Source organism: Mus caroli, chromosome 1 (genome assembly GCF_900094665.2).
Source record: "Mus caroli chromosome 1, CAROLI_EIJ_v1.1, whole genome shotgun sequence".
Lineage (NCBI taxonomy): Eukaryota > Metazoa > Chordata > Mammalia > Rodentia > Muridae > Mus > Mus caroli.
Window position 1 is genome coordinate 149,294,279 of NC_034570.1, and position 17,081 is coordinate 149,311,359.

Here is a 17,081-nt window from a genome sequence, read left to right on the forward strand (position 1 = left end):
TGCTGTAAAGAGACATCATGACTAAGGCAACTCTAATAATGGAAAACATTTACTTGGGTCTGGCTTACAGCTTCAGAAATTTTAGTCCATTATCATCATGGTTGGAAGCAGGGCAGGATCTAGGCAGATGTGGTACTGGAGAAGATGCTGAGAGTCCTACATCTTGTTCCCCAGGCAGCAGAAAGAGACTATCTTCTGCAGGCAGCCAGGAATAGGCTCTCTTCTGCACTGGACGAAGCTTGAGCACCAGAAGACCTCAAAACCTGACTACACAGTGACACACTTCCTCCAACAAAGCCATACCTATTTCAACAAGGTCACACCTCCTAATATTGTCACTTCTCATGGGCCAAGCATATTCAAACCAACACAATAATCAATGCTAAACTTTGAAAGACTAGAATATAGATAGCTGGCTCTTTGTATAGGTGTTTGTAGAGTCCTATCCCTTTTCCTTCCTCCTTCTTCTCTTCCTCTCTTCCTTCATTCCCTTCCCATACTTTCTTCTTTTTCTTGTGATTTTAGAATCTGAACTTCTACAAGACATTGATGTCCCCTTTCCCTAGGTTACCAATGTGAACATGCTGGCACTGGGAGAAAAGCCAAGGCCAAAGCTGCCGTGTGCCTGAGAGACCCAGCTCTGAGCATAGATAGCCTAGAACCTTCACCCTTAGAATATCTGAGCTGAGGGAGCATGATTCCTCTGAAAGGTCATCTTTCACGCAGGAACTGCTCTTTGGCCAGAGAACTGCCCCTGTCATAAGTGCTGTTGCCTCTTTGGTCTGATTTTATCTTGGGTTCTTTTATTCCACAGCAAACATCTCCATGAAATTAGTTCATGTAAAGAACTATGCAAGACTGCAATTTTTATAAGGTGCTATGTAAGACTCAACCCTGTCATTCAAAGACAATAATGTGTATCATGTGCAGTGCATATATTCTGTCACTTGGCATAGACTCTTTCACTTAGTTGTCACAACATCCCTATTAGGAAAGTGATATTTTTATCAGAGTGGAAACTGGCTTCATGTAACTTGTCCAAGGTCACAGGTAATGATTGACAAAGCCAAGGTTCTCAGCCACAAAGACTGATGCAGACTCAGAATTTAGCCTTTATGTTACATAGCTTCTCCTATTCAGTCAAAGAAAGATGTCTAATCACAGTCCAGTGTATAACCACACACATTCAAAATGGGTTACCAAACAGGCTGAGCGACCACAATGGACTAGAGCAGGACAGAGAGGACAGGTACGAATGTACAGAGAGGCATCTGAAGAAGGACAGAGTGCTTCTGGGTAGACAGAGGAAAGTATAGCATAGGCAGGCCACCCAGAGATGTGGGGTAAACAAGGTAATGTTACTAGAGCCTAAAGTATGAGATGTGATCGAGAGTAGTGAGGGAGAGACAGGGTAGAAACTGACTTCCTTTCAAACTGAAAGCTCCTTTTTATATTATTTATTTATTTATTTATTTATTTATTTATTTATGTTTGAGACAGGATTTCTAACCAGGATGGGCCTCACACTTGTGTCTAACTGACTTCTAACTTCTGATCCTCCTGCCTCCAAATGCTGGGATTACAGTAAAATGTCACCACATTTGGTTCATAAGGTTTCAGATCTTAACTATAGAGATGAGCTACTACACTAAATGGAGAAGGACATCCCAGATGTCCTACAAAGCTCAGGCTATCCCATATTCCATCTTCTGGGACATAGCTACAGACTAGAGAATGGTGGTGCTGTGGTGATACAGTCTTTTCTCTGAAGGTGATCTAGGACCACATAGGACCCTGACACTAGGTCTCTTGGTAATGACCATCCAGCCATGTTTTCTTAACACTTACTCTCTGCTTTTCCTTTTCAGCTCTTACAGGAGGCCACCATGAGCTCTCTCTGGTGTTCAGGGACCGGAGATGTCATTGAGGACTGGTGCCGATGCGACTCGACTGCTTTTGGAGCAGATGGACTTCCTACCTGTGCACCCCTCCCACAGCCTGTGTATGATTCCCTTCCCATGCCCCTCTCCTGCTTGTCTGCCTTCAGCACCATTATTCAAAACTAGGGTAGAGTGGATTTTCGTCTCAAAGTGATAGGCTGAATGACGGGGATTGGAAAGAAGAAAGTAGCATCATTCCTATTATCGGGAACTTTCGGTAGGATAGAAGGAGCAGGCACACAAGCTGTTTAGTGGAAGTAGTGTTACAAATCTTTGCATTTTTAAAATGTGAAGATCTGTTCTTTGACCCTACATTTGGGCAACAATAAAGACTTTATGGAGCAAGTAGCAATTAGACAAGGTAAGACAGCCTGGGTATAAAGAGGGTCATAGATTACCAGTGTTGTTGCTATGTGGGAAGTTAGAGGTCTGTAGTAAGGGTGGAACAAGACCAGCAACACTACCACTTCTCAAAGCCTTCCTGGGTGCCAGACAATATATGTACTAGGTAAACACTCTTATCTCCACACTTTCAATTAATGGACAAAGAGATGACTTCAAGAAGACTGTATTTTTCCATAGTTATAGAGCAGGAAGTAGGTCATGGTTGAGAGTATCTGAGAGAATAAAACTGAAATGATTTTGGGTTAAAACCAGCAGGCCATGGTGACCGTTAACTATGGGGATAAACTAGAGTTGAGAAGGAACCCATCAGGAGGTAGGCAGAGTTGAAGAGAAGGAAGAGGCCAGTCCCACTTGGGCTTGCCCATAAACTATGGAGAGATAATTGTGTAGATGTTCAGTAGGAAAAGGGACATGTAGAGCTCTGTGAAAAACATAAAAATAAAAATAGAGATAACAAGAGTTCAATTAATCTCAGAAAAATAGTAGATGGGGTCATTGCTGGAGCAAGGATGCTCTGGAAGAACACACATTGTGAAGAGTGGAGGCCTGGGGTGGACATGAGGGGATGTCTGTATTGGAGGGATGCATGAGGTGCTGCAGATATGACTGAGAATGAGCCTGTCCAAATTCTTAATCTCTCATGAGGAGGTTAAACAGAACTGGCCAAGATGAGAGACCAGGACTCAATGTAGGAATTCAGGTTTTCCTATAGTAAAGTGCCTTCCACAGGGGTTAAGGCACAAAGTGTTATATCTGTGCAATAATGTTGGTAGGACAAAGTGTTGGGACATGACCCCATGCTTTCATAAGGCCTGGAAGGCCCAAAATGAGAATCAAGCCCTGTAGGAGTTAGAGGGCTAATTGTACAGAAGAGTGGACTGTACAGGTGGAGGCTGCCCTCTGACCTGTCTGCAGGCAGAGGTAGATGCTGAAGAAATAGAACTGAAGGAAAAAGAGGGAAACATTACTAACAGAGCATCACTGCAAGGCAATTTATTTCCTTTTTTAGGTGCCTAGACATATTCTAGCCATTGATTTCTTGCTCTTTGTAGTTGTAACTTGGATATCTGAATCAAAATAAAAATAAGTTCCTAATTACTAATATATATATATATATATATATATAATAAAATTCATTTAGTAGAAAATGAACCATTAAGAGAATCAAGTACTGTTAGATTCAGCAGATATGAAAGTTAGTGTAAAAAGGTAACATGGGAACTGTCAAACAGAGGGACACAAGATCCAACCCTGATGTCCCAAGGCTGATTTCATTTCTAGACATATATTAACCAAATACAATGACTGAAAAGCAAGGTGAGCGAGGGATTGTCCATGAGAGGTATACAATTAAACTATAAAACATCCCAGAACTATAAGTATAAACTATTAAAACTGCACTTTTCTTCTCAGCTCTGATCACTTCTCTCAGTAACAGATCTTAATTTTCTTTTTTGCACTTTAATTGGCAGTTAGAAATAGAAATGTACTCTACTTTTTCATAAGTCCATGTAAATCATGCACACTTCGGGTTCTCAGTAGGGGCTGGCCTTAGTTCCTATTTTCACAGAATCTGAGTTCTCAGAAAGCTTAGCTACTAACTTAAGCGTCCTAATGGTTTTTTTCCCCTTCAAAATAGCATTCTGCATATGACTCTAATTAATGAATTTGTCAATATCCGCACTGTTTTGGATCTATTCCATCCTAATGTCATATGAAAACTATGCACTCCTTCATAGTAGCTGCTAGCAGATGACCATGTGTTTTTAATTATTTTCCTACTAGTTGAACTGCTTCTTATTCCCCAAACACCATCCCTTGATTTCATGTTAAAGTTGTATCATGTGTGTAACCACTATGAACATACCTGCTGAGTGGAAGCTGGACATTGCAGGGCCCTTGGTGTGATTCAGCTCTGATGTCTTGTCCTTTGGATTTTGAGGGGCACCTGTGAGCTGGGTAGAAGGTGAGGGTTGCAGATACTTTTAATGTAGAAGAAGAAAGGACAAAGATGTGGGTTAATGCTAGGGATATTGTGAACAAGCAAGGCTACAGTGAGCAGAAACTGGGAAACCCCCCATAGTCTAGTGGTCTGGAGAGAAACGAAGAATTGGAAGCAAGAAGGAAACATGAGCCACATATAAGAAGTCAGGACAAGGAAGCAAATTGAAAACACTTGGGCTGTCAGGAGATCCACCCCAGTGAACATCAGTACTGGGTATTCAGTCTCTATAATGTGCAGAGAGGTATGAGGTAGCAAGGCAAAGCACTGTTCAAGGCAAAGGCAAACTTGAAAACAGTGAGAGACTAAGAACTGTAAAGAAAAAAACAAATAGGGACTGAAATAGGAGCAAGGGTTCATAGGCCTCCAAAGAGATAGAAACTGACATCAGGTCCTGAGCAGTAGACACAGGGTATCACCCCCCAAAAGAGTGTAGCATGTGGCCACATGGCCAACTCTCAGTGCTCCTTTTGAGCTGAGCCTGTTCTGAAGTTCCATTAGCAGAGGAACTGGAGAGGGAGACATAGCAGAGCAAGGGGCGGGGCAAAGAGGGCTTGCCAGATCCTGATGGTTATGGAATTTAAACTAACTGTGCTTTTATTAGTGCAATATTCTCTTGGATGCCACATTCAATGGGCTTTGAGGTACACATTGTACACAAGATTTGTTTAGTCTTCCTCAAGAGAAAATCCAGAAATTATATTTCAAACTATATAAAAAAATGACCTATCAATAAAGTCCAATCCCCAAACACATGTACCAGGTAGGCCTTCACTATCTTTACACCATCACTTATTTATTCATTTACAAGATCTAATCATAAACCTCGTAGGTCTCTGGAGACCTTAGCATCTGGTGAGAGAGACATGAGCTCAGAGAGACTAGAGTTATTCTTTGGAAGACGAGTTTGAAATGTCAAAGTTGAGGTGGTGACATAGGTCCCAGCTGAGTTCCCAGTTCATGTCTCTTCTTTTCTTCACTCAGGCTGAGACTTTCCACAGTACACGAGCCCAGCAGCACCCTCGTGGTTCTGGAGTGGGAACATTCAGAGCCACCAATTGGGGTGCAGATTGTAGATTACCTGATCCGGCAAGAGAAAGTCACTGACCGGATGGACCACTCCAAAGTAGAGACGGGTGAGCATATCCCAAAAGTAGGAAAAGAAAAGAATGCCCTTCTTTGTGGCACTGTTTCAAGTCCCGAGTGTTGTAGGGCATCCCGGAGAAGCATGGAATAGTAGCAACTGTTGTCTCTTTCAGGCAGAGGCCATCTTGTCCACTTAAGAGTTTTTGCAGGGTGAGCATCTGACAAAGTCTTGTTTTGATTTTTGCTTTTCTTTTATTTATAAAAGAGGTGTCCATTTCATTGCCTCTAGGCACACTTACAAGCAACAACAACATAGTACACTAGTTATCCTAGCCCACAATTAACAAACAATTCTCTGCTAACCACTGCCATGATTACAGAAAAAACAAAAATTCCTTTGCTAATAACCCCCTCTAGGCAAAGGCATGTGCAAACAGATGCTCTTGATCCATGGCTTGTCCTAAAGCAAACTGACTTTTGTCAAGTCCTGAGAGAAAAGGGAAGCCTTAGAAATAACCCACAGAAATAAAAGTCCCATGGCTTAGTAACTACCAACACATAGAGAAAAGCTAACATCAATAATCTTAAGTCTTTCACATCAATATGGTCTGCTTTGGGGATGAGGATGCCCATAATCTAAGAGCTCCTATTGAGCCTGGTAATGAGATTTGGAGAAACATCTTTGGAGCCTGGAGAGCTGTCCATTGCTGTTTCTGAGGTGCTTTCCTTGGTATGTACAGAAGTGCTAAGGTCTGTTAGGGTCCAGGGACCTGCATCACAAGTGTTCTTGTCAATGCCAAGGTGTTTCATCTAAAATTGCACAGATGCAGCATTTGTTTTTTTGCCTTAGTAGTCTTTGAGCTGATTCTGAACAAATGGCTCTCAGCTGATTGACTAACAGTGACAGGATCAGAAAAGATGGTTTTTCTCTAAGGTTTCCTTCCTCCACTAGGAAGTTAAGAAGTTCCAACACGTTCTTCTAGTGTTGCTCGTGGTTTGGGCATCACTCTTTCTCAGGCTATCCTCATTCTTTTCCTTTCTGCAGAAACAGTGCTGAGCTTTGTAGACGACATCATCTCTGGAGCAAAGGCTCCGTGTGCCATGCCGTCTCAGGTGCCAGACAAACAGCTCACCACGATTTCTCTCATCATCCGATGCCTGGAACCTGACACCATTTACATGTAAGTAGTACTCATCTTAATGATTCCTTACCAGAAAGTCTGCAGTCTTTGCTCAATCCCTATTATTACCCGAGTTCCTTCAGAGATGTTACAAGATTTTTTTTTTCAGTCTCAACAGCTATATCCCAATAGGCATTATGGAGAAACTTCTGGAAAAGGTCTTAGCATCAAAGAGTTTACTATACACAGAGGACATGTATAAACAGATAATTGTAACTCAAGGCAGAATAGAGTATATGTTAGTTAGAAAAACCAGGGACATGTTGGCAAGAAAGAAGAAAGTGAGTTATTCTATGTAGAGTTGGTGGCTAGATTCTAAATTGGATTGTACAAAAGTCAATAGCTTCTGTAATGTTGGGAAAGGCACACTAGGTTAAAAATCCCAGGGGCAAAGGTAGATAGGCCTGTGGGTGGTCCAATTGGTCTGAAGCTGATGGTGAACAAAAAGAGGTGGAAAAGAAGTCAGCCAGAGTGAATGCTGTGTGTCAAAGGAAAGCTTTTTTTTTTTTTTTTTAATAAAGAAAAGAGGACAATGCCAAGAACTTCAGAAAGCCATCTCTAGTGGCTCTGAAATAATTTATAGAGTTCAGAACTGGTCAGCATTTTTCTTCAAAGAAAAAGTAGTGAATTATATCACCATGCTTGGAACATCCCTGCGTTCTCCCTGAACTCTTCTCATCTCTTCCTGTGCTCTGGGAACGACTGTAACATATTTGTGAGCAGAGACATAAGAGATGCCAAGAGAGGAGATATGGTGATAACATCTAAATCATGATGGAAAAATCCACGGGTCTAACGCAGGATCCATAGTGATGCCGTTTGGAAGCTTTTTGACCTCTCCAGTATGAAAAACATCTAACAGTTTACAGATGAAGTCACAGGCAGAGAGTCAAGGTTTCCAGAATAAATCATCTCCACTTCCTCTCCTAAGGAGTTCAAAGATGGGAAGCACTAGAAATCTGAGTGTCATTGATTGGGATGAACTCAGATGTTCAGCTGTGTCTCTTCCAAATAGGACATGTAACTCAGGACTGTACTGGGTGAATGTAAAATGAATAAGGACAAATGACGGCTGAGAATCTGGAATGAACGCACACACAAGGATGACAATGCCAATACCCAAGACTATCTGTCTGCTCTTTGGGCAAGGATGCCTTGACCCATAACAGCTCTCTTGATATTTGAACAGCAGTGTGCCCCTCAGAGGAAGGGCACAAGACAAAGGAATACAAATCTGGGACTGAAGACCAGCAATCTAATTTTTAAAAAGTCTCCAAATCAAAGTGACTCCTATGAACATTTATAAAGAGGGTGGGCTAACTCCTATCTGCCCTTCCTACTTGTTAGTTAGGAAGTTAGAAGTTCTGATGGAACAATAGGTAGGCATGGCTCTTTCAGAGAGGGTATTACCAAGTCTAGGACCTTCCTCAAGTGAGCCTTGCCTTGGCTTTGTTTCCTGGTCAAAGACCTGAGGCTAAGATCCTCTCTCATATTCAACATCTATGATGATCTTCTAGTGTTTACTTCCTATGTTTTGTAAATCACCTACTTCCTGTCTGTGTTGATTACAGAAGTGGGAGAGGCTACCAAGCTAAAGGATAGCCAGTTTCCACTAGGTGGCACTGCAGATTGCTGGAAAAGCTAGCTGACACTCAGCTGTACCTTCATAGCCCCCAGTGAAGACCAGCTCTTGCTTTTGCATGCAAAATGATGTTCTTAGAACCTGGCAGACTTACCTGGGGTGGCCTGGACATGAGAGCCAGTGTGTGGAGAAAGGGTGCTGTGGGCTAATAGCATTCTTCTCTGTAGAGGAGGAAAGACTCTTTGAGCTTTCACCCCTGGTGCAAAGATAAAATCCTGTAGGCCTGGTTTTACTCCTAACCATAAAGTCTCTTTACACCCTTAACTTTTCTGTACCCAAGTTTTCTTATAAATGAGGAGGATGGTAGCTGTCATTTATGGAGTGTGACAGCTCTAGTTATGACTGACTACACTTGTTTCCATTTTATAGCTGAAGAAACTGAGGTTCAGGAGACTTGAATTACTTCGCCCAGAATCATACAGCTAGCACTGTAAATAGTGGTTAGGAGCTGAAGCAGGGTTACCTCTTTTCCACACACTGAATCTTACTTTCAAGCCATCCCAGGTTCTTCGGCCAGGATCTAGGAACATCATCCTTTAGTCTAAAACAAAAGCTGGTCTCCAACGAGGGTCATGAAGTTCTGAGTTTTGGCTGGCTTTCTTTGTCATATATTTCATTTAATGCCACTAGAGAGGCATACTGAGAATGGATCCTGTGGCACAAACACAGTTAAGAACTCCATAAAGTGTGACAGATCCCACATCTTCTAGATTGTGGAGGGACCATCTCCCCTTCCCACCACCCTCTCACCACAACACCTGCTGCCAGAAGAGTCCTTGAATTTCTGAGCACGTGACAGCAGAGAGATCATCGAAAAAAAGGTGTCTGAATCACAGAATGAGCAAAAGCCCTCATAGTGGCAGGAAAGATACAAGAAAGCAGCAGGTGACAAAGCCAGCTCTGTAGGCAGCCCCTGACAGCCTTATAATCATCCTTAGTATTAGGCCCCTGACATTTAAGGCCCAGCTCTGGGGCCTGAGCCAGTCTGTGTCAGTTCCCACGCACACATGCCTCCGTGCTGCCATCACCACGATGCTAACTACGCACAGAAAGGTTCCAGCCTGTGGCTGGAGAGGAAACCCAGAAGCGTTGGAAGAAGCAATAAACAGACTTAGATGTGAGCCCTCTGGATCTGGAGCAAGGCTTATCTCCTCTGTCAGTAATTCCAGCTAACCCTCTTGCTGTCTTCAGAGAGTGCTGTGGCAAAATGAGAATGCGAACAACAAATAGGGAAGGTTTGCCTTTAATGACAGCATGTGGCAGTTCCACGTGAAAATGTGGACAGTGCTCCCCAGCCTTTTGTAGTCAAGTACCCTGACTGCTCTCTCAGTGTCTCGGGGTTGGGGTGTGTGTGTGCTCAGGGTTGAGGGGTGTGTGGGGGGTTGGGACTCCTGAGGAAGAGTACTGCAGGTCAAGCTCTGTCTGTACTTGTAAGGTTGTGTGACGCCTTTCTTTTCCTAATATCTGCCTTGTATTAAAAATAAAATGTGCCATTAAACAGTCCGAGATTAGTAGCTTGCGTTTCACTCTCACTGCTGTCCTTCAGAGTATGTGAGACTTAATGCAAACAGGGACACCTTTGTCCTAGCTTAGGATCTGACACAGTGCAGCTGGAACTTACAGCAAGACAAGACAGGAATCAGAGTTGCCTGCAGTGTCCTAGCTGGTGGTTGGTGACTGACTCCATCCCAGGCACTGAAAGACAGGGTCCATCTGGCATCCAACTTGGTACCCAAACTGTAGGATGCCATAGTCCAGGGAAACTTAAGGATGAAGGGTTTAGGATTAGATTATGATGGGCTGCATGTAGTGGCTCCAGCCACAGAGTTGAGGTTGGCACCTTCAGCTTACTGGTGGGTAAAATTAGTAGCCACACTATAGCCTGACCTGGAGTTGTAAGGCTATAGAAGAATATCCGCTATCTATGAGCACAGGAGGTAACAGGGCTAGGCTTGTAACCCAAGACCATGCCCATGCCAGCTGGCAGTGTCAGCCTACAAAAATTGGGGCCTTGTATCTCCTGGCTCCCCCAAGAACTGCTACTAGAACTGATGAAGTCTACAACAAAGATCAAACCTTGAAGCCCAAGCAGAAGAAAAACAGATTCCACTTCCACTAAAAGTGTCCTATACTCCCAAAGTATATATTTGTTCTATTCTTAATTTCAGAAATTTCCAGCCTCGCATACTATTAGGGATTACAGAGAACATGGCTTGGCATGAGAAATAGACCATGAGGTAGAACTGTGCACGGGAGCGATGGTGGCCCATGGTATCTCTAGGTATACCCCTCAGAACCTTAGTTGAATGTGCTCTAAGACCTGGTTAACAGTTAAATGAACTCAGAAATGGAGATGGTTTCAAAAGGGCCAGGTGTACCAGCTACGGGTTTGAGGGTCCAGGAAATAAGTCCAGAAACAGGGTCAAGAAGCTGATGAAGCACCTGGGGCCAAATGAGAAAAATATCATAGCTGCCAGGGCTGGGATGGGGATAAGGGGTGTCAGTGAGCTCATGCTCTCTCTGGGAAGGTGTGGCAGGAGAAGGATGGTAAGATGCTCAATTTAGAATCAGGGCACATGTGGTGAGGAAGGACTGTGGTTGGTGTCGCTACTGGGGAAAGCCATTGAGCAGGCTTCCATGGCACCGATGTGAGTTTAAGGAGAAGAGGCAGGCACATGGCATATCAGGGCATTTGGGTCTTTTCTCTGACTGTCCTCTGCATTTCTTTGTGAATAGTGGGTACCAGATCCTCTCTCTTTGGAAAACATTCCTTGGAAAGATCTTTAAGTAGTATTCAATGCTTCCTATTTCACAGGTTCAAATGTTAAAGCTCAGCTGGCATTTACCGGGGCCACCCTTCTTTCCTTTATTTCTCCTCCTCTTTCTCCCTGCAACTTTGCCAAGATAACCACCAACAACCAACAGCAACAACAACAACAACAACAACAACAACAAAAACATATCCATGCTTTCCAGTAAAAATCAGCTTTCTATAGTAATGCAGCATGAAGAAAGGGTGCAGGAAGGTGGTGGTGACGTCCTTTGGGTGGCCTGATTAGTCATCAGAGGCCCTGTGCAGACACCAGGACTGGTTTTCATGGTCAGATCTCCAGGGTCTCTCCTTTCTCTATCAATCTCATCATCCAATGGGATTCCCTTGGTGCTAGTGTTCCCTCTGTTGGACTGAGACTCTTTCATGAATCTCAGTGGAAACTGGTGACTGGAATAGCACAATACACATGGGAGATAGAGTATCCAGCCATGCACAAGTAATGGGGGCCTTTATCTTAGCTGTTTCCTTCTGAATTAAAAAAAAATGGATTTATCATCAGTCTTTGCATAAAGACATAAGCTTAGCACAAGGCAGCATGGATCAGATCAGAGCTAGCATGGGATGGTGTGATATTCCAGGGCTTTGTGTTACACCATCGCTCTCTTTCATTCTCACCATAGCTTATTATCCTCCCAAATTGTAGACAAGGGAAAATAGAGATCACAGGAGTTACTGTAATTCCACATGGCCTTCAACACAAGTTCTATCCACCCATTTGCAAAGAAACCTACTTTTTCTCTCACCCTGTGATTGCCAAAATAGAAATGGCATCAGGATTACCTGGAAGGCATCTGAGTTTTGTGTCATAGTGGAGACAGGATCATTTGAGGCCATGGATTCCTTCCTTAAGATTGGGAAACACAGTGAGACCCTTGTCAAAAATAGATAGGTAGGTAGATAGATAGATAGATAGATAGATAGATAGATAGATAGATAGATAGATTTTTTTAAAAGATAAGAAAATGGGTTGCCTAGAAGTCTCAGTGCTTAGTTAAGTGCAGGTTTCTAGTTGAGCAAGTCTGAACTGGGTCTAAGAATTTTCAGCATTGGTGCCTGAGACTTCCATGTGAAGAGGAAGTGTTTTTCACTGTGATGCTTCTAATCAAACAACTCTCAAAATAGCATATTCCAACCACAAACCACTGGGAGCAGCAAGAGGCTTCACTCTGCTGCTTTCTAACCAGAGTGCTGAGATGAAGGGAGCTGGCTGGGTTCTGACCTATTCAGATAAAGCTGGACCTCCAGACAGAGATGCTCAGCCCTAGCCCCTAGGTGTGTCCCCTCTAATAATGCTGCCTTCCTACCTTTCTGCCAGGTTCACCCTCTGGGGAGTAGATAACACAGGGCGACGTTCCAGGCCAAGTGACGTGATTGTGAAGACCCCGTGTCCTGTGGTGGATGATGTCAAAGCCCAAGGTAAGAGACACTAAAGTTAGCAATGTCTACACATGATTGCCCAACCGTCTACTCTTTCCATGCTAAGGTAACCAAAGGAGTAAACAGAATGGCTAGGGGTGTGGCAGGAAGGGCAATTCATGCTCAAGGTAGAACCTTGGGCTTTCTATCAGTACAGCTGTACCTCTGCTCCCTGGCAGAAGTTTCCACTGTATTGTGTTATCCCATAGAGTCCATAAGACAGCAATCAGCAGCAGACATTTATAAAGTCCCCAGGAATGTATTATGTCCATGCAAAGGCACCAGCCATCTCTGCCCTCAGGACACAGATGGATCACTGGCTCTTCCTGGGCATTTGCACATGTGAAAAGTTGTTTCAAGCTAAAGCATACAAGGCTGTAGATTTAGAGTTGATCAGTTACCAGCTCCTTCCTACAATGTGTCTAAATCTTTCACTCTGTACTTTAAAGTTATTACATGCCACTTCTCCAGTGTATTCAGTATAAGCTCCCTCACTAGTATTGGTTCTGGTCCACAAGGAAGTTTTTCCTCGATCATCATCCATCACACAGGAGACGCTCCCTGGCTGGTCTTGGCATCATCCCCTGCTCTAAAGTTTTCACATCGTTGAAGAGTCCCAGTCTGTCAGTTCCTTTTACCACTTCTACCAGACTCGGCACCAATTAAGATGATGCTATAAGCCACGGACATCTAGTACACAGAACAGAAATTGACACTTTTTTATTAGCAGAGACATTGAGCACTCTGACTCTCCAGATTCCAGTCAGGGATGGTCCATGGCTAAGTTAATTTTCTGATGCCTCTCATTACCTTACATAGAGTTCTTGGCTATGTACATACACATCATCCTAACCAAGAGGGACATAGTGGCAGAATGTTGTTGGGTGACACCACAATGATAAGAATTATTTAGGGAAGAGAGATCTAGATTAATTTTCTTTATCTACGTTTTGGAAGAGAAAGCAAGCCGAAGAGCAAGCAAATGAGGTTTTATTGGAAAGTGCAATGACAGTTTCCTGCACCAGGGATGGGATCCTCAAAACAGGTTGCCTACCTAGATCTGCTTTAATTTTAAAACCACGAATGTCTTAGTATTGGACAACTTCGAACATTTTCCTAGCTTATCTTATTGGCATGCTATGGGCCCAGTATTTTAAAAGACATCTGACTGTAATGGAACACTTTCTCATTACAATTCACTAATGGATTGCCAGTCTTCTTGTGGCATAAATATTTAATAGGACTACTGGGACCTAAGTGGGTGACCCTTTCTACTTCTTGCTTGCCCACTTGCCAACTCTCCACTACCCCATTAATCTATTCCTTCTGTTCCTATTGCTCTTCTCAATTCCTCTTATGCAGGTCTCACTTCTATCCTAGGGTCATTGCATGTATTAGACCCTATTACTTCAAATGCTCTGTACCCTTCCAAATAATTAACTCATCTCAGCATGAAAATTCTGCTCAAGTGTCCCTTCCTCACAGCAGAAGAGGGCAAGAAACATTGTTAGGTGTCCTCACAGTACTGTTTCTGACTTTAGAATATTTTTTTTTCAGTTTTTAGAATAATGTGTTCAATCTTCAGAGACAATTAACCAGCAGGTGTCAGGTCTCTTTTACTGCACTGTATGTCCCTAGTATCTAGAAGGCTATATAATTGACTGACAGGTTACATAAGAACATACGTTGGCCTTGGAGCCAATGGCCTCAGTTTGGACTCCTGACCCACAATCTACTTACTTGATCTTGAGCAGGTCACTTTATCCCATGCCTCAGTTCATTTATATGTGGAATGTGGTAATAAGGAAATAGTACCCCACCCCCCAATTTGAAGGGTCTAGAGAGAACTGACTGAGGCAATTAACTTAAAATAGTAAAAACAACCGGTTAGGAACCATAGATATTTGTTGCCAGTCGTAAAGCCTGCCTTCGAATAGAAGCTCAATATTTTATGTGTGAAGCATAAGGGCACAACACTGCCCTTATTTTACATGTGAGAAAATTGAAATTCAGAGTAAAGTAAATAAGGTGCCTGAGGTTACAAAGAACCTGATGGAACCCACACTTAGCGTCCATATCTTACCACAATGCCCATTTATTTTTATAATAGTACTAGGACAAATTGAGAGAGAAATTAGGTGAAAGACTCGATAGAACATTGTCCCTGCAAACTTGTGAAGCAAAGAGCTGCTGTAGGAAGCAATGGCAAGAGTTCTCCCTTTCAGGGCTCTGTCCTGTGGGATAAGAACAGAAACCCACACATAAAAGGCAGCTGTGCTTCTCCCTAGTGGGAGAGGAACTGCTTTACAGGATCTGAGCCATGAAGGTCTCTCAAGCTCCATTAAGATAAAGGTCTGTGTCGCACACCTCTAGATGAGAGTCTGTCTCGGGGGATCCATAGCAGTACCGGTCACTGTTTATGAAGGTGTCCTTCTGTTTAATGATGACTGGAATCTGAGGAGAGGCCATAGCTACCATAGAGCTTGTGGCTGATCAAAAACAGCAGGGAGGAGATTAGCAGGAGAAACAATGCAGCATGCAGCTCACTTCAGGACTCACTGTACCGTACCGGTATAGAGCGGCTCTGTTTCTGGAGGGCTCCTGTCTGTCAGTTCTAGTACAGGATGTTTGAATGGGTTCTCTACCTGCCTTTGTTTCTAGACAAGGATCTGGGGGCACATGAAGACAATACTGAGAGAATAAAATGACACCCCCAGGTCCTGGTATCCTTCAGCCAGGAAGCATCCTATACAGATCAAGCCTGGAGACTAATGAGTTAGACTAATGGAGGGTATCCTTACAAATTAATACAGTTCTACCAAAGAAAAACCCCATATGCTTTGTCTGCCTCAAACCCAGATGGTGATCATAAATATAACTCACTTGGGTCTCAGCTTAATCTAAGGACAAAGAGGAATTTGACCTGGACTGTGCTGTCAGCTCCCAGACACTATCCCTCATGTGAACATTTATTCAAAACTAGCAAGATACTTTCTAAGAATTTTAATATGTCATAACACTCAAACCACTGCATAAGTATGTTTCTACTGCCCTTTTCCTGAAACCATCCTTCTGGAGCTGCAGCAAGCAAGTATTTGTAATAAGATAAATCTTGTTGTCTAGTGTGAAGGTTGAGTTGTGACATCCTGAAAGTTCCCCCATAGAATCTCAACAAAGGAAGGCTGGTTCACGTCCTTCATTCCCTCAGCACCTGCCTTCCTTTTATTAATGCTACACAACTGTATTTATTCTGTTACTTGAATCTCCCATGAATGTGTTTTGGCTCCTGGTACTAGTCACTGAACAGATGTGTATCTGAGTCTAGTATTGAATTCAGAATCAATTTTCAAGAATCTTCTAATCAATTTCATAGACTTATTAATCCATTCAATAGATATTTAGTCCTTAGTGAATATCTGTTTTAGGCACCAGGAGCAAACATACCATACCAATATAACTATATCAGCAGAGGCAATGGGCAACAGCAACAAAATAATAAAATATATATTTCAAATGATGATGCCTATTAAGGAGATAATAAATGCAGCATGGCAGAGGAAGGACAGAAGCTAGAGTTGGGCATAATACTTGAAAGAGGAATCCATGCAAATATCTTTACAAAGATCATTTCAGAGCGTATCAGAATTAGACTATAGGATGTTGGATAAAGGCAAAGAAGACCTGTGATTCTTGGCTCACATTTGTGGGGACAAGGAGAAGGCACTGATGGGTAAAAGTTCCCCGGGGCTCTGGGCAGATTTAGTAGGGCCTAGTCATTGGTAGGAAGGGACTGTATCTGGGATTGTAATGGAATGCCACGGAGGACTTGGGACAAGAGAGTGACATATTAGGCTTTATGTTTAGAAGGTCATTCCCACTGCTGTGGTGAGGACAGATCCCGAAGAACATTGTAAAGTGGAAGCAGAAGGCTTTGGCAACTGATAGAAGACAAGCTGCTGTTTATACCAGGAAAACCATCAGACAGCTGCTAGGAGGTGATCTGATCCTCAATTTGCCAATGAAGAACCAAAGGGATTTAATTTCCAGTAGGCTTGGTGTGGAGCATGGAAGAAGAGTCATGTCAGTCTCATCTGCTGGAATGGTGTGTGACTTCATCCTGGAAGATTCCAGGAGGATGAGCATGCAGAGAGATGGTAGAAGAGGGACTAAGAGAAGAAGAAAACCGATGTTAAGTGGTGTAGATCTCAGGTAAAGGAAGACATATATTGAGGGGGGCAACTGGAGTAAATGGAGGAGTTAACACTAAGTTGTTTTTGTTTGTTTGTTTGTTTGTTTTTGGTTACCATTTAGGAATAGGTTGAGTAGCAATAAGAAACACAGACATTTTTTTTAAAAAAGGTTGTGTTCATAATATGTGGCTTTAAGATTTACTATTTCAAAGGTGGAACAGTTCTCAGGGACAATGACTGGAAGCTGAGTATCTTAAAGGGTCCTTTTCTACAAGGGACAAACCTGCCCAACCATGGAAGTGGCATAGAGGTGAACCAGAGTAAGATTCCTTAGTGGATGTCAGAGAGTGGTCAGGAATTGAGAAGGAGGAAATATAAACCAGGGG

General features: G+C 42.9%; 1 protein-coding gene across 1 annotated transcript in view; it reads left to right on the plus strand.

Moving 5' to 3' along the window:
- Astn1 (astrotactin 1) overlaps window positions 1–17,081 on the plus strand; it is a 319,074-nt gene that overhangs the window by 289,058 nt on the left and 12,935 nt on the right. Inside the window, exons 18-21 of the mRNA XM_021156108.1 lie at window positions 1,869–2,002; window positions 5,332–5,483; window positions 6,479–6,614; window positions 12,405–12,505. Coding sequence (XP_021011767.1) covers window positions 1,869–2,002; window positions 5,332–5,483; window positions 6,479–6,614; window positions 12,405–12,505 — 523 coding nt within the window. The remainder of the gene's footprint in view (window positions 1–1,868; window positions 2,003–5,331; window positions 5,484–6,478; window positions 6,615–12,404; window positions 12,506–17,081) is intronic.